Source organism: Triturus cristatus, chromosome 3_1 (assembly GCF_964204655.1).
Source record: "Triturus cristatus chromosome 3_1, aTriCri1.1, whole genome shotgun sequence".
Classification (NCBI taxonomy): Eukaryota; Metazoa; Chordata; class Amphibia; order Caudata; family Salamandridae; genus Triturus; species Triturus cristatus.
The window spans coordinates 482,841,983-482,867,089 of record NC_140583.1 but is presented as its reverse complement, the minus strand read 5'-3'; the positions used below and the strand labels follow the sequence as shown (position 1 = coordinate 482,867,089).

The 25,107-nt window shown below is 47.2% G+C and overlaps 1 protein-coding gene across 1 annotated transcript in view; it reads left to right on the top strand.

Annotated features, from left to right (window-relative positions):
- Positions 1-25,107, top strand: part of IQGAP1 (IQ motif containing GTPase activating protein 1) — a 532,553-nt gene that overhangs the window by 143,940 nt on the left and 363,506 nt on the right. Inside the window, exons 3-5 of the mRNA XM_085644306.1 lie at positions 15,211-15,367; positions 15,725-15,802; positions 20,896-20,972. Of these exons, the coding sequence (XP_085500432.1) occupies positions 15,211-15,367; positions 15,725-15,802; positions 20,896-20,972 (312 nt within the window). The remainder of the gene's footprint in view (positions 1-15,210; positions 15,368-15,724; positions 15,803-20,895; positions 20,973-25,107) is intronic.

Here is a 25,107-nt window from a genome sequence, read left to right as displayed (position 1 = left end):
CCTGTGGAGACCTGAGAGACTGCTCTAAGGGGCTAGGGAGGTGCTGGAACCAACCTGACTGTGCCAGGGGTGAACTGGGACTAATCTAGAGAAGTTGTGTGGAGAGAGAGCCAGGTCTCTGGTATTTTCCCCCTTTATCTACCTCAGTTTAGGCCTCAGCCTTGACCAAGCCAGGGAGTAGACACCCTCAAGCCTTCCACCTCCCCACAAGCTGTGCCTGGGCCAAATCAGCCCTTAGGGAGTTCAAAAGTGATCTGAATCCATGAGTGTCACTGTCAGCTTTTAAGTATTTATTAGGGGCACTGTATTTATTGTATTTAACCTATTTATTGTTCCACTGTATTTATTGGTCCACAGTATTTATTGATGCACAATATTTATTGGTTACAGTATTTATTGCCTCAGAATATTTAATTGCCTGTCTGTATTGCACTTTTATTTATGCCTTCAGTATTTATGATCTCCCCTATTTATTGAATCATTAAGCCAGTATTTATTTGTCCTGCACTTTCTAAAAAGTTTGTATATTGTGATTGTTATTTATTTTCTCCAATCAGCAACTAAGAGAAAAAGAAGATAAAGAAAGATATTTTCATAATTTTTACGGTGTAGAGTCGTTTTTGGAACGGATGCACGCATGGTTATTGTTTGGGTATGTTGTATGCTTAGCACGGAGCCTGATTCCTGACCACTCGAGCCAAGCTACCACAGTGTGTCCGGAAGACCACCACCATCCCTTCTAGTGTGGGAGTGGTTTTCCAACATAAATTGGTGTTCAGTGGTGGGATAGAGCTGTGCCTACGCATACTCAACAATAACTGTGGGTAGTCCATAGGCCTACACCGGGAGTTTTCTCAAAAGCGGCCTTCCTAATTGTGGATTTTTGTTTTTTCCAAATTTACTCTGGTGGCGGGAGGAGGTATTATTAAAGGTACCCCCCTGCATAGTTACTGCACAAAAACCTGTCCTCTAAACCTGAGTGGGCGAGATGGAGTTTGTACTAGAAAATCTAGAAACGTACACTGTGGCCCAACTCAGGGAGTTTTGCCAGCGGGAGGGGGTGTACTGTCCCCCAGGAGCAAAGAAGGGTGCACTCCAAACCAGCTTAAGGGCTTGGGGGGAGGCACGCCGAGAAAGCAAGGCTGAGGAGGAAGACAGGGATGGAGAGCCTGACCCCGAGGGGGCTGAGATGTACCAACCTGAGGTGGGGAACCTGTCAGCAGGGCCCAGAACCATTTCTAGGAAGGGCAGCAGTGCCTCTAGCGGTGGCTTGTCTGAGGTGGAGTTAACAGACCGGAGGGAGAAAAGACAGCTCACATGGGACTTAGCAAGGCTGGAGAAGGAGAAGGAGGAGCAGAGGATGGCCCATGAATTACGACTGAAAGAAATAGATCTTCAGATCTTGAGAATCGGGGCACAACCTGTTCCTAATGGTGGCAGCCAAACCCAAGAGATCACCAGGGAACCTAAACCATACCTGCCAAAGGACATAGTAGCTAGCTATGGAGTGGGCGACGATATCGCCAAGTGGCTAGCGGCCTATGAGGTCTCGTTGAGGGCCCATGGGGTTCCAGAGAAGTACTGGGGAGGGGGATTGTACAAGTACATGCCTCCAGCTGGTAGGGATGCTTTATTGGCCCTCGAGGAGGATGAGCAGACCCACTACCCCACCATGAAACTGGCGCTCATCAGAAAGTTTGGACTAACACCTGAAAAGTACAGACAGAAGTTCAGGGGTAGTCACAAACTGGGCACGCAGAATTGGGTGGACTTCCTGGACTATGCAAAGAAGGCACTGGAAGGTTGGATTCAGGGCAGTGAAGTGAGGAACTACGAGGGGTTGTTTGACCTGGTACTGAAGGAACACCTGCTCGAGAAATGTTTCCCTGAACTGCGGCAACACCTGGTGGATAGCAAGCTGACCAGTCCCCGGAAGCTTGCTGAGGAGGCGGACATTTGGGCTAGTACCCGGGTGTCCACAAGGGGGACTGGAGGGGAAACTCAAAAGGCCGGACAGGGCGCCCCCCAGAAGAAAGAGGGAGGGGAAAAGAAAAAGGAGTTCTCCAAAGGCCCCCAAAATAACTTCCAAGGGAAGGGAACAGGATTCACCCCTAGGGCTAACCCACCCAGAAACCCTAATCCTGGCCAGAGTCAGCAGCCAAGGGTTGTCCATTGCTATGAGTGCGGTGGCGTTGGACACTATAAAGGAGATCCGAAGTGCTTGAAACGACCACCCCCTCCCACTGGAGGAAAGACCCCCGGAGTACCTAGTGTAGTGCTCGGGGAGGAGATGCCCTTAACTAAGGGAAGGGAGTGGGCGGGTGTCACTTTAGTGTCCCTGGGAGAACGGGAGATGGTTCCTAAGATCCAGGTGCCCGCAAATACCGCAAAGTATGGGCAGTGGGTCACCATCAACGGCCAAAGAGGGGAGGCTCTGAGAGACACAGGAGCCAGTATGACTATGGTGCGTAGCCAACTGGTGTCTCCAGAGCAGGTAATTCCCGATGTACTCCACCCAGCCGCGATGGCTGACGGCAGAACAGGCCACTATCCCGTGGCCGAGGTTCCCTTTGAATGGGGGGGGGTTGCAGGTTCACTTCGATTTGCCTTAAGCCCTGCCGTGCCAGTCGATTGTCTGCTGGGGAATGACATGGAGCACAACGCTTGGAAGGAGGTGGAATACCGGACTCACACGGAGATGCTGGGTACACCTGACTGGGCCTGTGTTAGCACAAGGTCCGCGACTACCCGAAGAGGGAGTTCATTTCGGCTGGAGCCTGGAACAAAGGCCCAGCCAGCTGCCAGTCAAGGGAAGAACCGAGGACAGGAGGAGCCTGCCTCGGCGTCCCCACCCCGTAGGACGGATAGGCCACCGGAGGTGGTGGACCAGGAGTCTGCGGTGGGGGACGTTACCAACCTGGAGGACCTACCCATCCCGGCCGAGTGGCACGTGGAGGGAGGCCCGTCCAGGGAGGAATTCTGCCAGGGCCAGAGGGAGTGCCCTACCCTTGAGGGGCTAAGGCGACAGGCCGAAGCCCAGGCAGCAGGGAACGTTGAAGGGAACTACAGTGTTTACTGGGAGGATGGCCTCCTCTACAGTGAACCCAAGGCACCCCTACATGGATCGTCACGAGCCTTGGTAGTCCCTCAACGTTATCGAGCCTTCCTTCTGGAGTTGGCTCACGAGATACCATTGGCAGGACACCTGGGGCAAGACAAGACCTTCGCCCGTCTTGTCCCACACTTTTATTGGCCTCAGATGAAAGTGTCGTCCGATACCTACTGCCGGACATGTGTGTCTTGTCAAGCCAGTGGGAAAACAGGGGTGAAGCTGAAAGCTCCCCTGGAACCACTTCCTGTCGTTAGCACCCCCTTTGAAAGGGTGGGCATCGACATTGTGGGTCCGTTAGATCCGCCGACTACAGCTGGTCACAGGTTTATCCTGGTTCTGGTGGATCATGCCACACGGTACCCAGAGGCAATACCTCTGAGGACCATAACAGCACCTGTTGTGGCAAGGGCCCTGATGGGAATCTTTACCCGAGTGGGTTTTCCCAAGGAAGTTGTGTCCGACAGGGGGACCAACTTCATGTCAGCGTACATGCGGGCCATGTGGAAGGAGTGTGGAGTGACATACCGGTTCACCACTCCTTACCACCCCCAGACCAATGGTCTGGTGGAGAGGTTTAACAAAACCTTGAAGGGCATGATCAGAAGTCTGCCTGAAAGCCTGCGGAGGAAATGGGACGTCCTCCTACCCTGTTTACTTTTTTCCTACAGGGAAGTGCCACAGAAGGGAGTGGGCTTCAGCCCCTTCGAGCTTCTGTATGGGCACCCTGTACGTGGACCTCTCAACCTGGTGAGAGACGGATGGGAAAGAACTCCCAGAAAGCTTCCCCAGGATGTGGTGAGCTACATGCTGGCCTTCCGGAGCCAAATGGCTAAGTTGTGGAAGCAAGCTTCTGACAACTTGGAAGCCAGCCAAGCAGTGATGAAGGCGTGGTATGACCACAATGCTCACCCGGTGGAGTTGGAGCCTGGCCAGAAGGGGTGGGTGATCGAACCAGGAGAGCTTAGTGCCCTCCAGGATCGCTGGTCAGGACCCTTTGAGGTGTTGGAGAAGAAGGGTAAGGCTACCTACTTGGTGGACCTGAAGACCCCTCGTCAGCCCCTACGGGTGCTGCACGCCAACCGCCTCAAACCCCACCACGAGAGGCCCGAAGTCATCTTGATGATGGTGACTGACGGAGGAGAGGACGTGAAAAGCGAGCCTCTCCCCGATTTGTTTGCGTCTCAAGAAAAGGATGGGTCGGTGGAGGGAGTAATTCTCTCCCCATCTCTAACTCCTGAACAGCAAGAGGACTGTCGCCAGGTCCTAGGGCAGTACTCTTCGTTGTTCTCCCTTGTCCCGGGTAGGACTCACCTGTGCGTCCATGACGTGGACACAGGAGACAGCCCACCTGTGAAGTCCAAGATCTACCGGATGTCAGACAAGGTGAAGGCCAGCATTCATAGTGAAGTCACTAAGATGCTGGAGCTAGGAGTGATCGAACCTTCTAGCAGCCCCTGGTCCAGTCCGGTGGTGTTAGTACCAAAGGCTGCACCACCGGGTGCCCAACCAGAACTGAGGTTCTGTGTGGACTATCGGGGACTGAATTCAGTGACCAAAACTGATGCTCATCCGATCCCTAGGGCGGATGAATTGATTGACCGGCTGGGAGCTGCCCAATATCTAAGTACCTTTGACCTTACTTCAGGGTACTGGCAGATCTCTTTGACTGATGGAGCAAGGGAAAGGTCAGCCTTCTCCACGCCCAATGGCCACTACCAGTTCTGTGTGATGCCCTTTGGGCTCAAGAACGCACCTGCCACGTTTCAGCGCCTGGTAAACCAGATCCTCACCGGAATGGAGAGTTTCTCTGCTGCTTATCTGGATGACATAGCCGTCTTCAGTAACAGCTGGGAGGATCACTTGCGTCACCTGCAAGCTGTTCTCCAGGCCCTGAGACAAGCTGGATTGACGATCAAGGCCAGCAAGTGCCAGATCGGGCAGGGGTCGGTAGTGTACCTTGGACACTTGGTGGGTAGGGGAGCGGTGCAACCCCTCCAGGCGAAGATCGAGGCCATCATGGCCTGGGAACCCCCCAAGACACAGACTGAGGTCCGAGCATTTTTGGGCCTCACGGGATACTACCGCCGCTTCGTGAAGGGGTACGGTACCATCGTAGCCCCCCTCACGGAGCTCACGTCCAAGAAACAACCTCGACGGGTAGTCTGGACGGAGGCTTGTCAGCAAGCCTTTGAGAGATTGAAGAAAGCCATGTGCGAGGCCCCGGTCTTAAGGGCCCCAGACTTTTCCAAGGAGTTCATTGTCCAGACAGATGCATCAGAACATGGCATTGGGGCAGTGTTATCGCAGCTCAACGAAGAGGGTCTGGATCAACCCGTGGTCTTCCTATCCCGGAGACTACTTCCCAGGGAACAGAAGTGGAGTGCAATAGAGCGTGAAGCCTTTGCAGTGGTATGGGCTCTGAAGAAGTTGCGGCCATACCTGTTTGGCTCGCACTTCCTAGTTCAGACCGACCACAGACCCCTTCGTTGGCTGATGCAAATGAAGGGGGAGAATCCCAAGTTGTTGAGGTGGTCTATTTCCCTACAGGGGATGGACTTTCAGGTGGAACATCGGCCTGGAGTGGACCACGCCAATGCAGACGGTCTCTCAAGGTATTTCCGCCTTAGTGATGAGAACTCCCAAGGGGTTGGGTAGCTCTCCCCACTTTCAGCTGGGGGGGACGCGTGTTAGACCTGTCAGCCCTTTGGGTGGTCCCTCCTCATCATTATTTATTTTGTCCCACTTTTGCCTCAAACCCTGTTTGACTTTTTCCTTTTTGGGAACCACCAGACTTTTTAGTGTTGCTGCAGATTCAGGGAGCCATTTTAGCTACCCCTGAAACTTCTGTCTGAGGGCCTGGAGCACAAAATGGTGGCCACCTGTGACATCACCAGCATCCACTGGAACCTACCAGCACCTTCCAGAACATTCCAGAACCCTGTGACAGTTGGAGGCGGTTTAGAATGTTGGGAAGCTAAGAGGGAGAGTTGGCAGTTGGAGCTGGCAGTTGGCACCTGACTGGTGAGGAGTGAGCAGCACAAACTTGAAGGAGGAAGGAGTGAAGCAGCAGGGGTGGAAACTTGTGCCTGGAGTGGGGTCCATAAACCCACCCTTGATACTAGTCCCTACTGACGGAGCCCAGCCTAGAGCCCTGTGTGGGAAGAAGTCAGAAAAACCATCCTGAGGACCTGGACAGCAGGAACAGGCCTTAGAGACAGGAGAACAGCAAGATCCTGACCTGGAAGCTGGTTTCCCTGAAGTCCGACGTCGAGTAGCCTAAGACCTGGAGCCCGAGGTGGAGAAGCGGCGCTGACTGGAAAAGCAGACGTCGTTCCCGGAGCCGCCAGAGGTCGAGAGAGGGCGCCGCCAGAGGTCGTGAGGAATACCAGAGGTCGAGGAGGAAGTCACCCGAGGTCGAGTGAGCGGCGTCATCGGAGGAGTGAAGTCCGCCCTCCGGAGTCGTCGGAGACCGAGGTGAAGGGTAACGGAGGTCGGGAGTGAGGATCGCACTCCGGAGTCGCCGGAACCTGTGAGAATCGTGCCGGAGGTCGGGAGTGGAGGTCGCACTCCGGAGTCGCCGGAAACCTAAGGAGAGGAGCACCGGAGGTCGGGAGTGAGGATCGCACTCCGGAGCCGCCGGAAGTCGACATCGAGGCAAGGCCGGCCGACGTCATCGAATCCGAGGTCGCCATCGGACCGGAGCCGCCCGAAGTCGACATCCAGTAAAGGCTGCCCGACGCCATCGAATCGGAGGTCGAGATCGAACCGAGGCCGCCGACATCGAGACCGGAGCCGCCTGCCGGCGTCGTCAAAGAACTGACATTGTGCCGAGGCCGCCGACATCGAGCTGGAACCGCCTCACGGCATCGACCCGACTCCAGCGGCGTCGGAGCATCAGAAAAAGGGCAGTAAGTGGAGTAGAGGGCGCCTAAGGCCCTGTGGAGACCTGAGAGACTGCTCTAAGGGGCTAGGGAGGTGCTGGAACCAACCTGACTGTGCCAGGGGTGAACTGGGACTAATCTAGAGAAGTTGTGTGGCGAGAGAGCCAGGTCTCTGGTATTTTCCCCCTTTATCTACCTCAGTTTAGGCCTCAGCCTTGACCAAGCCAGGGAGTAGACACCCTCAAGCCTTCCACCTCCCCACAAGCTGTGCCTGGGCCAAATCAGCCCTTAGGGAGTTCAAAAGTGATCTGAATCCATGAGTGTCACTGTCAGCTTTTAAGTATTTATTAGGGGCACTGTATTTATTGTATTTAACCTATTTATTGTTCCACTGTATTTATTGGTCCACAGTATTTATTGATGCACAATATTTATTGGTTACAGTATTTATTGCCTCAGAATATTTAATTGCCTGTCTGTATTGCACTTTTATTTATGCCTTCAGTATTTATGATCTCCCCTATTTATTGAATCATTAAGCCAGTATTTATTTGTCCTGCACTTTCTAAAAAGTTTGTATATTGTGATTGTTATTTATTTTCTCCAATCAGCAACTAAGAGAAAAAGAAGATAAAGAAAGATATTTTCATAATTTTTACGGTGTAGAGTCGTTTTTGGAACGGATGCACGCATGGTTATTGTTTGGGTATGTTGTATGCTTAGCACGGAGCCTGATTCCTGACCACTCGAGCCAAGCTACCACAGTGTGTCCGGAAGACCACCACCATCCCTTCTAGTGTGGGAGTGGTTTTCCAACACCTCCTATGGGGTGGTTGGCTGTGCAAGCTTGCTCTTGACAGCTTCCTTGATACCAGCCTTTCTTTGATCGATCTGAAAAAATTGCATTTGCGGTACTTAGGGTTTCCAGGAGTACCTGGGTTTGCTCATCCATTTTCAATGCCTTTGAGGACAGTGTGGTGGCTTTTGAATCTAGCATCCTGTACATAGGTTTCATAAGGCTTAGTATCGTTGGGCAGGTGGTGTCTCGTATGTCTTCAGCCACCCTTCTCTGGTACAATTAGGATCTGCCACGTGGTAGTCCCATGGGCAGTTATTTGCCTTTTGGCCCCCCGATTAGCTTTGCATCTAAGTTGTCATTGCTTTTCATATTAATTAGATCCTCATGGTCTAGAGGGAAATTAGTGCAATGATGACCCTGAATAAAATAGGGAATCTAGTAGGGACATGGGTGTGCTTGCGCCACTGGAGTGCCAAGTTACAAGACGTCTCAACTAATTTAACATCGGCGTTGGTTGAGCAATTAATTTGGCTCTTTGAGACGTAGATTAGCACTATGGGGGCGAGAGTAGGGTTGCTGGAATCTGGTGCACTTCAGCCCACACCACATGGCTGCTTGAGGTTTGAGGAGCAAATTCAGTTACTCCCTGTGTCTCAGCAGGTATGCGTCTCAGTGCATCCAGTACCGTGTCGGCTACTTGAGCGGACAAATGAGTTACTGTTATTGGGTCATCTTATCTGCTGTTTAGGCATTGTGGCAGGAAGTGGCAGGTCAATCAGACCAGGTGACTGCCATTGCACCAGTAGGGGTGCTGCAGTCACTGGGGTAAATCTTCAGATCTTTCTCCACAAGACCCCAAAATAATTTGTAATGGTGTTGGCCGTTAGCTGCCTCTGCTTGGACTTTTTGGACAGTACTGGGCCCTCAGGGCAAGGTTTGTTGCCGCCTCTGTTGCTCTCAACCCCATCTTTCACAGCAATATTGTCATAACGATCAGCTAGTGCAGCTCCACCTGCAATGGCTGCAGTGTCTGCATTAGAATTTATTAAGGAGTTACAAATTATTGAAGGGGCCCCACCCAAAATTTGATCCTTCATTAGTATTTCTGCTTTGAATTCCACATCATACTCACCTCCCACATGCTTCTTGATTTAGCAGCAGCCTGTGCTCTGACCCTTCTTTCGCACAAGATGTAGTGTCGTATTGTACTCGGCGGTACTCCCGTACAAGATCAAGGAAGGAGAGTGGACTTAGTGCCTTCACACACTCTGGCACACAAACATTTTCTGGTTATCAAGCGTGACCGGGGAAGGGGCACGAGCGTGCTAACTGAAGGAGACCCCCAACCTGGATGCTCTTCAGTGGGTTCTGGTGGTTCGTTAACAAACATTTGGTGGTGAGGGGGTGAAAGGAGGCTCTATGGTGTCTCTGTTGTAGTTGCAGTGGTTGCTGGTGGAGTAAGTGGCATAAATGGCTGGCTAGGGGGACTGGTGGAGGGGGAGCTCACAGAGTGGTGCAAGCCCCACTGGGGAACCTAGCCTGGCCTCTTCCGCCCCACTCTGGATTTACCCTTGGACCACGGGAATAACACCGCTGCCACACTCCCTCCCTCCTTTGCCACCTACTCAATCTGCCGCCAATAATGCTGCACCAAGTTGCAGTGTCCACCTACTTAGCTCCTCGCCTTACTTTCCACTCATTGCTTGCTCACCTCCCCTCAAGATGGCTTGGTAGGTGGTCGGTACCAGGCTGTTGATGGCCTTACTCTTGAGGCCTGGGATCCCAAAGACGAGATTAGGGAGGGCTCCCTTGCTCTCCTGGGCCTGCACGAGTGCTCAGGTGTGAATGGCCAGCTCTGCACAGGTTTAGACACAGGCTCACCTCCCAGTGTCTCACCGTAGCCTCTCAGTGGATGGAGAAGTGAGGAAATGAGGCTGCAAGATGCAGCTCTGGCACCCTGGCCAACCATTAGAACGAGGACAGGTGAGGTGAGGGGCACCCTGCTCCAGGACCATCTCCTCAAAACAGATCTGAGTGGACCTGGAGGGGATAGAATGGGAGTTCATGACAGGTGCGGCGGAGTTAATTGATAACGCTACTCGTGGGCCGAGGAGTGCTACGGCGCCCTCTCAGCTAGGCCTGGACAGTGAACTCCGTTCTGTTTGCGGAGTTTGCAGAGATTTCTGCGCTCCTCAGAGCTTGCGGAGTGCAGAAAACTCCGCTATGCATAGCGTAGCATCGTTTTTTCCTTGCTCGTATTCGCCAACGGTAAGTTGGCGAGCGCGAGATGCCGCGTACAATTTCTACTTGAGCGGCAGAAAGATTAGCTTGAGCGGCACTTCGCGCTGCACCCCGCTGCTTGCAGAACTTCGTGGAGTTTTTTTGTCACTTCACGGAGTTCCACATAGCGGAACTTCACGAACTACGCTAAGGCCTGCTCGTAGCATCTGTCTTTGATCCGTGCACAAGGTTTAACTACTGTGAAAGAAGCTGCTCTGTGGATGCTAGTGAATAATTCAGTTTCTACGACCTGCAGTTCAAAAGTGGGAGTTATACAGTTTCAGGCAAATGGTTGTTTGCAACAGTTGTTTTCGTTTTGCAATGGGTGCGATGTCTTGGTTAAAGCCTGTCTTTAGTGATGATGTCTTCCTAGATGATAACTTACATTTTTCAGGTGTGTTTTAACTTGAATTTAAATATTGCGCTTGTCAGCAGACTGTCCCATCTCTGTCTGACAGTGAAAGCATCCCTTGGATCATTGAGGATAAAGGTCTGCCGATAACAAGTATGGAACGTGTCTACTGCCTCTAGTGACGAGGAATTCTTCAAATGAACCTGATGTTCACACTGATGTGTCATGTGCCTGGTGTTATTTGACTTTCTACTGGTTTTTAAGAACGATAAGGCATAAATTTTGCCATTACTCTCAGCTTTTTGTACATCGGATTTCGTTCTTTAAGGGACTGACAGAAGAATTCCCTATCAAGACATCTTTGTTACAGAGTAATCTGCTATCTCTAGGTAAATATCACTTCTTATCCCTTTCTCACTGAAAAAGGTGATCCACTCATGCTGCTACAGTCACCCACTCGCACCACCAGTGAAATAACCACTCGGGTGCACCGCCATTCATTCAGACATCTTCCACTCTTCAATCAACTGCACCACCTCTTTTGCACAATTTCTCACATCACTTCAGTCACACCTTCTCACTACCATTTATTCGCAGATGGAACGCAACATAGTGCACCCCTGGCACCACCATTTACTAAGCCACTGACAGCAGAGATCACTAATTTAATCAGAACACCATCAAAATCAGCTGCTCCAGCACCATCCACAGCCACTGAGAGGCCACTCACTGAAACACTGAACGCCCATTCACATCATCTCTCACCCAGCCATTTGTAAGAGTAACCGTGCTCATTTGTGGATGGGGTGCTAGTGGAGCTATTTGAGGTGCGAGGTGATGAGTGCGGGGTGGGAGGTTGAGGGTTAGCCTGGCCACTGTGTTTTGTATTGTCTGTAGTCTACTGGTCAGTTGAATATTGATTCCAGCATAGAGTGCGTTGTTGTAGTTCAGCCTGCTGGTGGTGATGGTGTGGGTGACGGTACTGCATATGTTGGTGAAGAGCCATTTGAAGATCTTCTTGATCATCTTGAGTGTGTGGAAGCAGGAGACTGAGACTGTGTTCACTTGACCATTCATGGTGAGTTGGTTGTCAATTACTATTCTGAGATTATTTGCGTGGGTTGCCGGGAAGAGTGTGTTCAGATTTCGGCAGCTACCAGGTGAAATCCCAGACCAAAGGTGTCTTAACCAAAGATTGCCACTTCCATCTTGTTTGTGTTGAGCCTGAGGCAGTTTGTTTTCATCCATCTGCCGACTAAGGTAAAGCAGGCAGAGAAACTGACAAGATGCGAAAAAAATGGACCAGAGAGGGAGAGTATGAGTTGGGTGTCGTCAGCGTAGGAGATTATGTTGATTTAGTGGGCGCAGAGGATGCTGATGAATGATGTCATGTAGCTGTTGAACAGAGTGGGTCTCAGTGAGGATCCATGTGGAACTCCACAGGTGAGTTTGATAGCGTCCAAGGTGAAGGGGGCTAGAGTGACTGACTGGTTGCGGCCTGTCAGGAAGGAGCAAATCCAGCAAAGTGTGCTAAGTTCGGTGGCAACTTCATGCAGTCGTTTGATAAGGATGGGGTGAGAGACTGTATTGAAGGCTGCAGAAAGATCCAGTCAGATGATTGGGCCTGGAACTGGATTGAGTGATGTCAAGGTGGTGGTTGTCAGTGAGGTGGGTAGCTATATGTTTGTCAAATTCCGTTACTTTTGAGGGGTAAGGTAGACGGGAGATAAGCCTGTAGTTTGGTAGTGTCTTTGGGTCTGCTGATGGTTTCTTGAGGAGGGGGAGTGCGCTGGTACGACTCCAGGCATCTGACTTTGATGATATAAGTTGTTTAGTATCCGGGTGAGGGCTGTGCTTATGGGGTCCAGACCACTGAGAGTGCTCCAGTGATGCTGGTGATCTTGTTACTGAAGCATGGGGACAGCTGAGTGTAGAGGGCTTAAGACAGGGTAATGCTGGTAAAGCTTGCTACTGGACAGGTGAAGTGTTTCGCTGTGGTAAAGATTTCCTAGGTGCTGTTTATGCTGCTTATGATGTGGTAAGTTAGTGTTAAGCTTTTGGTTGCTTTGATTTGCTGATGGCAGCATATGAGGGTGGATTTGTAGTGGCTCTTGTCTGTGTCATTCTGACTTTACCTCTAACTGCAATCAAGTTGCTTGTAGTGGCCTTTGGTGAGCCTGAGCCCTTCCATACCAGACTGCTTGCATTCTGGTTCTTATGGCTTTGAGAAGGACCAGGTGTATCTGCATAAATGGTGATCCAGGCGTTGAAGTTGGAGATGGATTCTGGAAATGTGTTGTTGTTGTGTTGAGGCCTTTTCTGTGGGAGCTTGGAAGACCATGATGCTTCTGATCTCTTGTTTCAGACCTGTTGTGAAGATTTGGTGATGGTGTATCTGTGGTGGTGTGGAATGGGTATGCAGATGTTGTCTACTGTAATGTTGCTTAAACTGATGAAGATTGGGTGCAGTAAGTTTCCGGCAGCGTGTGTGTAGCTTTCCACACGCTGGGTGACCTTTTGGTTTTTGAAAAGTTACATATATAATATATTTACTTATAGCAGCTTTCAGCCAGCCTTTTTCATCCATTTGCGTGGCTCTTGTGGCATCATTCTGCCCACTACAGCATAGAGCAGTGGGTTAGCCCACTTCAGCTATAGGCTAACTTTTCTGTGAGTGACTGCATTCTACTTTCACAAGGAGCATAACTGTACTCTAAAATTCCTATCAGTGCCAGGCATTACTGTGTTTGCTTTATGAGACCTAAAAACATATTTTTGCTTTTCGTTAATTTGTTTTTAGTTTTTGTAATGGCCTCGCAACACCTCCAACAAAAAAGTTGGGGAAAAAAATGACAAAACTAAAAAAGTGTTGACCATGTCAAGAGACTGGTAGCCAATACCGTACCTATCTGCTTTGCCAGTGCTTCTTTAATTTTCTATTCAGAACTGAACGATCTGATGTTGCTTCCAAATGCAGATGTTAGTTTGTTTCACCTTGTAAAAAGCATAACCATTAAAGGTAAAAAGAATTTGAGTGAGAATTTCAATCTGCACTTGCTTCTGTATTGCTCTTACTTTATCTGGGAAATGTTTTACAGTTGTTTTTGCCCGGTATAATAAAGCGCATTCTCTTAATTATTAACATGGTTAATGGCTCTCAATTTATTTCGAGAGGTGTTAGAAAGAATTCATTCCTCTATGCTCCACATTCCTCAAGATATTACTCGCTGGAAGCACCCTAGAGGTTTGAGAGGCTCTGTGAACTCCACAGTGAGTAATTGCCGGCTGCTCAACTCTAAAAGAAGTTGAAAACTAACTTTTACCTGGTAGTTTTTCAACTTAAAACTTTGTAATCTTATCTAAATAAACTAAGAGCCACTTGCATCAGACATTATGCCCCTTAAGCTATGTGGAGTAACATATCTGTGAACCTCCTACTCTGTTTCCAGCCTAGCGACTCGAAATGTAACAAGTATTCATATGAAATGTTAATGCTGCACAGTTCTTTTGTGTTGGAGTGGCGAGCCCTTCCCTATTTTTTTTTTGTAATTCATCATTCCCTAGTGACCTCACATATATTGTCCCTTTAAAAGGAACAAAATGTCCTAAAACATAAAAAACCCCTGATATTCTCAGTTTAATTACTTATTTGGAATACTATGGGTTCTTTGCAATTTTAAACGAGACACGGTAGGGTAGGGACGAAATACTGAATTGGTTTCTTAATCTTGTAGCTTGCAAACCAGAGATCTGTCTGTCGGGAAGGTACTACCCCACTTTGAAAACACCAATGCAACAGTGTGATATTATCTTCCAGCCTCAATTCTGTAACTCACAATGGGAGTGGGGGGATTACGGAAATACCACCATTTGTCTCTCTATTCCGAGCTGCAAAATGCAAAACATTGTATTTTATTTTCCCCTTTTACGGGTTGACCTAGTGAAATGCGTATGGGGGGAAACACCACCATGTCCAGCTGGTCCTCAAGAAGTTGTTCTCCTGATTGGGACACTAAATCCCATTTGCTCTGGATTACCGGCTGGAGAAGAATCAGGACTGGAGTGTGTAATTTAATGCATGTCAGATACTCAGTATTTTAACTTTTTTTGCCCATTTTTTAAATTCATATTTACATTTTCATTCTTTTGGCAATCAGTTTATTACAGGAAAAACTCGAGCGACCCCGAAATTTGCCTTTTTACTGAAATGATGTAGTTATGGTGAACGAATTCCATGTAAAGAGTTATTGTTTCGTTTTGCAGTTATATTTTCTACAGCTGTTTTCTTGAAGTATACTAAATGGAAACTATGAGAAATATTGTGCAGGGGATGGCTACTGGAAGTGAGCTCAAATTGCTTCAAGATGCTGGGGCTTGTTTGAGTCTAGGTCAAATTTTTCTTTTTTGCATAAAATGGTAAAAGTGAAGGAACTTTAATGTTAGCCTATATAAGAAAGTTGGCAAGTTTAAGTTTTGATTTTGATGCTAAAAGAACCTCCACAGAGAAAAGTAAAAAATATCTGAAGAGGAAACGTTTTGACATTCACTAAATAGGCTTCTGAGATCACAACTGGCGAGTCAGCAATTCATGCCGAGATTTATTTGTAGCCTCTGTTTTTCATAGCAAAAAGGCTATAGTAGCAGGAAAGATTGAAAAGCTGCTCTCTTGTTATTGAGGTGGGAAACGGTGGCCATCCAAGATGGCAACCTCGAGTCAAGGAATTGAGATCTGCTTCTGTTGTGGTTTGAGTGCCATCAAGTGACTGTGCGCTTACTGTCTTTGTAGGTGGATGGAAGCATGCCTTAACGAGGATCTACCGCCCACCACTGAGCTGGAAGAAGGACTAAGAAATGGAGTGTACCTCGCAAAATTGGGGAATTTCTTCAGCCCCAAAGTAGTGTCCCTCAAGAAGATCTATGACCGAGAACAGACGAGATACAATGTAAGAATCTTCAGTAAGGCGCAGAACCGTGGGCATGGGGAAGAAAATGCCTCCTGTGCTTAAGAGGACGCGTAGATTGAAAAACCTTCGGGTGACGTGCATGTGGTTTTCAGGGATCACACCCATCAAGTGTGCAAGTGTGCAACAGCCTTTGCTTGCATGTTTCTGAAAGACACATGTACGTCTTAAAAAGGATTGTTTCCCACTAACGCTTTCATTGCGCATGTCTGTCATGATATCAACGTATGTCATGTCACAAGGAACTAATAAAAGACAAAACATTGAAACACCAAAATAAATGTTGGAGTCATTAGTGCATTTATTCTTTGCTAAGCTGTTTTTCTCCTTCCTTTACAGGCTACAGGCCTCCATTTCCGGCACACAGATAATGTGATTCAGTGGCTGAATGCCATGTCAGAGATCGGCCTGCCTAAGGTAACTTATGCAGAAAAAAATTGAAATATTAACCACTTATACAGCATCAGCTGGCACAAGGTCGGTGTGCAGCAGTCTGAGCACCGTTTTGTTCAGGCAAAAACAATCTAAGCTCTACACATTAAGATTTTTACTTCAGCGGTGTTGTAGACTATTTCCACGCATTAGACCCACATTTCTAAAACTCATCGCATATGTCAGGATTAGACATGCAAACAGCTTTATTAACGAGTGCAAAGCCATCTTTTCAATTTCAATTCAGAAAAGATGGGCTCATATTCGTAAGTGGGTTTATTGGCAAAGTAAATTTTGTAAGTGGGGTGTGGAGTTGGTGATACAGGGTGTGAATACTCTGAGAATTTGGGACCACGCAGAAATGTATACGTTTGTGCAAATTGACAAACTTGTCTCTGAAGCATTGCAAGTGTTGAAAAGTTAGAGGTTTACTGTGGTCAGTGGTAGGAATTAACATTCCCATTCCAGAATAGTAAGAGAACACCCACAAACAAGCATTGGAAATGCAATAGGTCTCGCCTTTGTTTACGTTAAAGCCATTTGCTTTGCTAATGGTATTGTATTATAGCTTTGTATTAATTAGTGTATGTTTGTGATATGTTGTGATTTTATGTTGTTAGAATTGGATTTGTTAGCTGTGTAGTACTTTAAAGCATAACGTTAGTAGGAGAAGAGCAGTGTTTAGGATTTGGGAAGGAGAATGATTAGAAGAATAGCATGAGGGTTAATGAAGTATAGTGAGGAGTAGAATACCATGAGGCAGAAGAAAGTGGCAGGGGGAGAGTAAACGGGGAGTAGTAAGAAAACGTGGAGGAGATTCGTGTTATTTTGAATGTAGGAAAGTGTGGAGAGCAGTATGAGGCATGAGGAAGGATAGAGTAATAGAAGAGTAGTAGGAGGGATATGAAAGGAATGTGAGATGTAGAATAATAGTGTGAGGTAGAAGCAAGGTAAGATTATTTGATTAGCATTAGGGATAAGGAAGTAGAGAGGTGTAGAAGAGCACCGTGAGGGAGATTGAACACTTGTTTAAAGTCTCAAGTCTGTATCCATCACATTTTAAAGGGGGGCAAAAAAAAAACTTTGAACGCCTACCATGGTATGAGGCTGTCTGAGCCCGTTAGTTTTTTTTTTTAGCATAAGCACCTTGGAGGTAGACTTATTGGGGCACTACAAGTACCAGAATGCTTTGTTTTACATGAAAACCCATGCCTGCATATAGTCCTCATGACTGGGTTGGTCGATTGCTAGGCCATTGTAATATTAGGCTGGCTCAGCAGACTCCGTACTGGAGCAGGGAGGGATGCGTTGACAAGGACCCACACCACCCACAAAATTAGTTTTAAAAAAATAATCCAACAGCACCCCTGCCAAATACGAGAAGTGTGAATGAAATGAGGCATAACTCACTGTTGTGCACAGATCGAGATCAGTTTAGCAGGTGGACTTTAAGAGTTTTGTTGTTGTGCCCACGGGTAACATGCAAGGTAGAGAGGCGCATGGAGCACGTCAAGGCCCCCTTTGGACACCCCAGATTTAAAGCTACGGGAATGGTCACCAGTGACAGTATTCCCGACAATGGCGCACATCACCCGCATACTGAAAGGCGGTCTGCACCCTGTAGGAAACAAGGTTAATTGTCAGCAGCAAGCGCCAGAGCTATCGGACCAGATGAAGTGGGTCTCCCGAAACAGGTCCTCCTGCAGCAGCCAGACGAGAGCGGAGATAGAGTTACTGACGTAGGGACTGGAATCAATCCATGAATCTTCCGAAGAGCAATCTTCACAACCACGGCCCTCAACAAGCATTTGCACTGTCTGTTGGGAAAAAAATAATTAAATAAACAAACGGTAGAGAGGCGCGTGGAACTCCGCAGTCTGCCTTTGGACACCCCGTTTGGCAAAAATAATTAAATAAACAAACGGTAGAGAGGCGCATGGAGCACCGCAGGAGCAGCGTGCGTGTCCTTAACTCCTCTGCGAACATATCGGCACAAGCCCCAAGCGCCTCAAGCGTGTAGCAAAAATAATTAAAATGACTTAACAGGTACTGTGAAATAAAAAACATTATTAGCCAGACGAGAGCGGAGATAGAGTTACTGACATGTGGACTGGAATCTATCCATGAAGCTTCCGAGGAGCCATCTTCACAACCACGACCCTCAACAAGCATTTGCTCTGAAACCCACGAGGTTTTAAAGGCACCCCGACCTTTCCCTCATACGATATTGTTGACCGTAGAAACACGCTATTTGAATTCTAGCGTTGTACTGGTTTTCAAACTTTTAATCAGTCGTGTAGGGAGGCCCCCGCCATAACACACTTAAACATCATTTAGTTGTTTATAAGCATTTCCCATATGCAGGTCTGTGGGTACATAAAATGTATGCGTATTGCGGCCCCTGCGTGCCACAGGAGATTTTATGAGCTTGCAAGAGGAGCAGCGCTGTAAATAAATGTGCTATGTTTTTTGTTTCCTAACCTAAAAGCGGGCGCCCATGTACATAAAATGTATACGTATCATGGCCCCTGCATGCCGTGGCAGTGTTTAAGAGCTTGCAGGAGGAGTGGCTCCTTTAATAAAAGTGATACATGCCAGTAATACTAAACAAACAAAAAAAGAGAGTGAGAGGGAACATTTCAATGGCCCCTAATGCACAGCCCACATGGAAAGAATGATCAGAAAAAAGTGCAGACAGTCATTATGAAACTCACCGTGTCACGCCGCCAGTAAAAGATCCAGTCCACGTGGGCGGGGCCAAAAGTGGACATGGTGGTAACCAGGAGGGACTAAAAAGCCTCTTGGACAATCTTACACCCCATTTAGCATAATTGGTGACGCCCAATGACGCACACCAATGGAAATTACGGGCGGAGCCAAAAGCGAACTTCTCAAACCGGATTGATTTCAAGAAACCCTCAAAGAGCCAGCAGCGCATGCGCGCTGCAACGCCAGGCGAGGCCTAACAATGGCCAGGCAATTTAGGGGGCTTCTCCAGCGGGATTTGTTTAGGTCTCAGCCTGACGAGGACTTCTTGCTCGCTTTTTGCTCCGCCCGTGTTTTGCATTGGTGCGCATCATTTTGCATCACCAATTATGCAAAACCGGGTGTTCGGGTATTAGGGCACTTTACATGAGCACCAGTTGCTGGACACATTCGTATTTTTTTGGCACGGGGAGATTAATTGATTTGCCCAGAATCACAGGATGTTTGCGCCGACACCAATCTCGAACCCAGTTCCCCAACTTTAAAGTCGGCCTCTCTAGCCGTTAAGTCACATCCTCACGATTGGCAGGTGCAAAAGGTTTAACAACAGACTTCAGCACTGACAGGTTTCACCTACCTCAACTGCTTACCCCTTCAACACAACTTCTCACACCCCTAGAGGTTACAACAGAAACCTAGAACTACAAAACCCAGAATGCAAAGCGTGGTTCGTTCAAAGTGAACAGATATTCAACAATGTAACCATCATTGTTTTATTGTAAAGCGCTCTGGCACCTTTGGGAAATGTCCACTCTATATACAATTGCACAAAAACACATAAATAAATACATGCAGTGCATATCTCAGTTAGCAAAAGGCTAGGTTGTGTGCAGGAGCGTTTAGCGGAGAACAAAACAGAAACCCAAGTTGGTAAAACAAACTCATTCCAGGAAAAAAGAATGACATTGCGAGTAATTAAAAAAACAAAGACGTGGAAACCACACACCATAACGTGAAGAAAGTTGTTTAGTAGCGCAGGAAGGGAGAGAAACACGAGCCCTTTTGCCCTCTACGGACATGATGAAGGAAGCTATTATTCAGAAGGTGCATCCTGCTGATAAATCCCCGCCTGCTGTCTCATGCCAAGAGCTATCAGCGACTTAGAGGGTTGTAATTAATTGGCCTGTTTTAATCTCTTGTGCTCCCAGGACCATCCATCCATTCATTCCTTCAGGGCCTCCCTCGTCTCCTATCGCTAAGGGATAACTCTCAACACTTACCATGATCAGATCATGAGTGCATGCTGGTAGAGGCCTCACATTTCCAGTGCTGGGCTTTCAGTTAACACAATGCACTCTGGGAGTTGTAGTCTTTTAGTTTAATTCCATCAACTCACTTGGACTAGAGCACCAGGTGACTACAGAGTGCAAAATGAAAGCCATGGACAAAAACCCGGTGGTGGATCACCTGCCAACCACAAAACCGACCAGAATAGTTCCACACCCCCAAAAGTGTCAGTAATAATTTCTATCTCATCGTATGTACCATCTGGTTATTATAAATTTCTACTAGTGAAAAAAAAGTACATGTTTAATCAATGGCATAGGATAAAACAAGCATTGAAAATGCAATAGGTCTCGCCTTTGATTAAGTTAAAACCATTTGCTTTGCTAATGCTATTGTATAGCAAAGCAAATGGCTTAACTTTGAAGGCGAGACCTATTGCATTTTCAATGCTTGTTTTTACTTGGGAAAATGGAAGCAAAGTACCAAGTGCATTTGCATGCCTGCTGTGGATTTCGTCCCCAGCCATGCTACGTCAGAAAAAATGGAAGAGCATGTTTATAAATTTGTCCATCAGACCCAAAGTAATTTTTTTCTATAACATGTAATGTAGAATTTGAACAAGCCATCGGACGCATAGACAGGCCCCTAGTGTCTATTGACAAAGAGGGCATAGAACAAGGCATTTGTTTTAAACCTTCTTGAAAACTAGGATGTTGAAACAACTCCCTGTAAGGCCTCTTCAACTCGTGGAATACCTGTAGTCGATCACTTTTTAATATAATTTTCTTTATTAGGTCTCATAGATTTGCATTTTAAATAATAAATCCTTCCAAACCAGCAAGGTCAGTCCATAGAAAGATTTGTTTTATAAATTCTTTGCTATTTTACCTGTGTTAAAGTAATCAGCCAGCAGCTGCTGCCCGTTTGGCACTGATGCTTAATATGGTGTTTAATGCATTATTACTGTCTACTCTAGGCAGAGGTATTATTCAAAACGTATTGCCTCCTTCGAGATGTTTAGTGCAAGGGAGAATATCATTGTGACATTTAATAAACATTGATGGCTTTTGTTTAATCACCTGCAGATTTTTTACCCTGAAACCACGGACATCTATGATCGTAAGAACATGCCTCGATGTATCTACTGCATTCATGCACTCAGGTAATATTTGTTTTACTATTAATAAGTATGCTATACTTCGCGCTTCATTATAAGTGGGCCGCATGGCACACCCACTCCAATCTTGTTCTGAAATGTCCTTGGCACAAGTTAGATGTCAATCATTTTTTAGATCTTCTACTCACTCAGATGCCTCAGTTGCCTGCTGATATTGAAGTAGCTAATAGCCTTTTTCACGAATGACTCGCGCGTACCCTTGACAAATGTATTCCCACCAAATACATACATAGCTGTGGAACACAGACTAGTCCTTGGTTCAATGAGAATCTAACCAGGTGAGAAAAATTTGCAAAGTTCTAGAATGTACATGGAGATGCCCCTATGACCCCGCCCTTAAGATACAGTATCGTTTAGCTATTAAGGCTTATCACAAATCTATACAAAAATCGCGAGCCGACTACTTTTGCGAAAAAATTTAAAACAGTAGCAAGCCTGCTAAAGTACCTTCTCCGTGCTGAATGATATCAGAAACCCCTCCTCGGCAGGTACAACTACCATCACTTCGAACGCTTTAGCCACTTTTTTTGACAAAAAGATGGAGGATATGTACAAATCCTTCCCCTCCTCTATTAGCACTGAAGGTCATATAGATCTGCCTAGCTGCTCTGGCACCTTATTATCCTCTTCCCCGGCACTATCCAATGAAGTATTGAGTACCCTTTGTAATAAAATAAAATCGGGATCACCAGTTGATCCACTTTGACCGGATCAGCTTCTGAAATTCCTACCTCAGCTTTTACCTACTATTTGCGAGTTGATAAATTTGTCCCTGGCATCTGCAGGAGTACCCGCCCCATGGAAACATGCTAAGGTCATCCCATTGCTAAAAAAGCCAACCATGGATGCCTCCAAGCCAGAAAGCTTTCGCCCTATTTTGTTGCTTCCTTTTGTGGCCAAAGTCATAGAGTCTTACATGAACTCCCTTCTGACCAAATTTGTTTAGTCCAACAAAATATTGGACCCCTCGCAGAATGGCTTTAGACCCTGCCACAGCACCGAATCGGCTCTGCTGGCAGTCACTGAACATCTGCGGAGTTCTTTGGATGGGGGCAATACCTCTGCCCTGATCCTTCTTGACCTCAGTGCCTTCTTCGACACTGTATCGCATAAGATTTTGCTGCAACGTTTACAAGAGATTTGCTTGAGAGACGCTGCTTTAAACTGGTTTGTATCTTTCCTATCAGATAGATCCTTTCAAGTGATTTCCCCTCCCTATGGCTCGAAGGTGCATCCACACGACCTGGGATCCCGCAGGGCTCGGCTTTGAGCTTGACACTATTTAATATATACATACAACCCCTAGCGAAAGTTGCAAAAAGTAGGGGCCTCTCTATGGTCTCCTACGCTTATGATACTCAGTTTGTGATTTCTCAGTCTAACAATTTGGACCAACATAGCCAAGTTCCAGAATGATATGATAGCCATTGCAGATTGGACGGCAGCTAACTGCCTGCAGTTGAAAGCAAGCAAATCTGAGATTCTTCTTCTAGGAAGAGACACGCTTCTGTGGAGTGTTGGTTGGTGGCTTGCGGCACTTGAAGGAAATTGTAAAAAACCTTGGTGTTTGGGTTGACTTTGCTCTATCCTTTCAGGCACAGACTAAATCAGTGGCTGGCATTTGTTTCTGACTTCTACGCGGACCTAAGCCACTACTTGGGTTCTTTGATGCTCAAACACGTCAGACCATCATCCAGTCTAACATACTTTCTAGACTGGATTATAGCAATTCCCTTTACTTAGGTGCCAACAAAGCTGGTATTAATCGCCTTCAGAGGGTGTAGAATGCTGCAGCCTGGACACTCCTCTGTCTCTGTCTCTCTCTCTCTCTGTCTCTCTCTCTCTCTGTCTCTTTCTCTCTCTCTCTCTCAATTTTGTTCTATTTCCAAATCTATACGCAAGTTGCATTGGCTTCCAGTTGAGAACAGAATTCACTTTAAGACCTTGTGCATCCCTTATAGAATCTTCTATACCCAAGCCTCTTCCATTTTAGGCAATCTCCTGACCCCTTGTGTGCCGGAACGTGCTGTGCGCGCCTTGAACCAACATCGGGTACGTGTTCCCTGTGTTAGAGGAGCACGGGCTGGAGGTCAGTCATTCCGTGCCTTAGCGGCTTCTTTCTGGAATGCTCTTCCATGTTCTATCGGGAGCCTGCAGAATCATGGGGTTTTCAGGAAGGCAGTAAAGAACTGGATTTTCTCTAAATAATCTTCTGCCCTTCCTCCTCTGTTCTGGTTATCAGTGGAATCAGTGCTGGGACGCCCTGATGCTGGGACAGCCATGCGCTTTACACATTTGAGAACATAACAGGTGGCTGATGTATTTACCACACCCATTAAATATCAGCACCACCAATGTGAGGCGTTTACTGGGGAAAAGCATGCGTAATTGGGTGTTTAATGCACCAAATTCCACCTATATCTTTTTTACTATGTATTTTTCCTCGAATAAATTTCAGCAGGTTTGACCTCAGAATTTCAGTACCTACTCAAGCGCAAGTGTCTGTTTGCACAGGAACTGGAATGCACAAGGTCACGCGTGATCAGGGCCTTAGTGTGGTAGCTGTCCATGGGAGTAAGCATACATTGAATGTCGCGAGTATGATGCTGTTCTCTATTTTCTATATGCTCCGCGCAAGCCATGTCTGTCTCTTTGTGCCTTCGCCGTCGGTGCGCTTCTTCGGCGAGAGTGTTCTCATCAGACTAGGCTGCAGATAGAAGAAGTTTGGGATTTAATAAAAAGCTACAGATCTAGTTCTTATACTTTTATTTCTCATAATCTGCTTCTTCGTGATCTAGCTGAGGTTATCTAGTTACCTTTAGTTTATTTTTTAGTCTTTATTCTCTTTACAAAGCAGGACTTTCTTTTTTTGGGATAAGGTACAGCTGTAATGCATCTACAAATGCATGTGCCATGTGTGCGCATCATTATTCCGTACACACGTTAACATTCACTGTATTTTGTGGCTTCCGTTCACAGTAATCTATCTGCCGAATTACTGCCCACGGCCACGCACGCCCATTGATGAGTTGTCTTGTATTGCATGTACCATCTGGTTTTTACTGCATCTCAGGATGGTAATGCACGCCATATTGCCACCAGCAAAAGGGAGGTGCAAAGGATTGGTGGCAATCGCAAGGCAATACATTAGCAAGAATGTGTGGGAACAGCTGATGCGTCTATATTCCCAAGTGTTCCCACTGCAGATTTAAATCCAGGGGCGATCATCCCACCGTTATCCCTGGGGTTTCCACTCACAGCTAAAGAGCATCTGGGAGTGAATCCTGGAGTGTGTCCTTTCAAGAGGCTTGAATACAAGGGTACAAACAGTGTGACACGTGGCAGATGCTGTGGAGCTCGGAGGTGTCGCGGTAACATACAGATGACTTCCTGTCTCGCTTGTAGGCCCTCTGGCATCGCTCGCACAACGCACGTCACCTTGACTCTGAGAGACCGGACGTGCTGCGGAAATACACGCTCAGAAGTGTGCGGCTCTCCCGCGGATCCTGCTGGTGCTTGTTTGCTGTAAGGAGATCGCCCAGACTGTGGCACACACCTGTCTGTAGGCTATTTTATGTGGTACCCTGAAAAAAATACAGAGAGAGATTCATTTTTAACTTCATGAAAGCCCTAAGCTACTTTCTCAGAGCATATGTGTTACCTTGGTACCCATCAATAGTGTTTGATTGTCTGACTGCTACAAGTGCCTTTTTTTGCACACCACACCATGGAATGCACACCCTGTTGTCTGTTTCACCACAGTATCCCAGTGAGGGTGTGAAGTTCTGCTGTTCTGTCTCTGGCACGGGTTGCTCGCAGTGTGCTCTGCATGCTTAGTAATCGTAACTACACTAGTGTGTAAGGCTGGTGTCTCCACCAGTCCACCACGAGCTACCAGTAGCTCACAGACCCCTCCAGGGTAGCTCACAGCCTTGAGTTTATTTTTAAATAAGTACAGGGTCACAAAGCTCAGGGAAGGTTGTTTATTTTACATGATTATCTTCAGGCTGCAGATAGCAGGGCCTGAGCAGTGCTGAGTCAGATTTATGACCCAGGCACAGAGGTGAAGAACTGAGGCACTGAGGTGTCAACTCTTTAATAGAATAATAAAAGCTCTTGT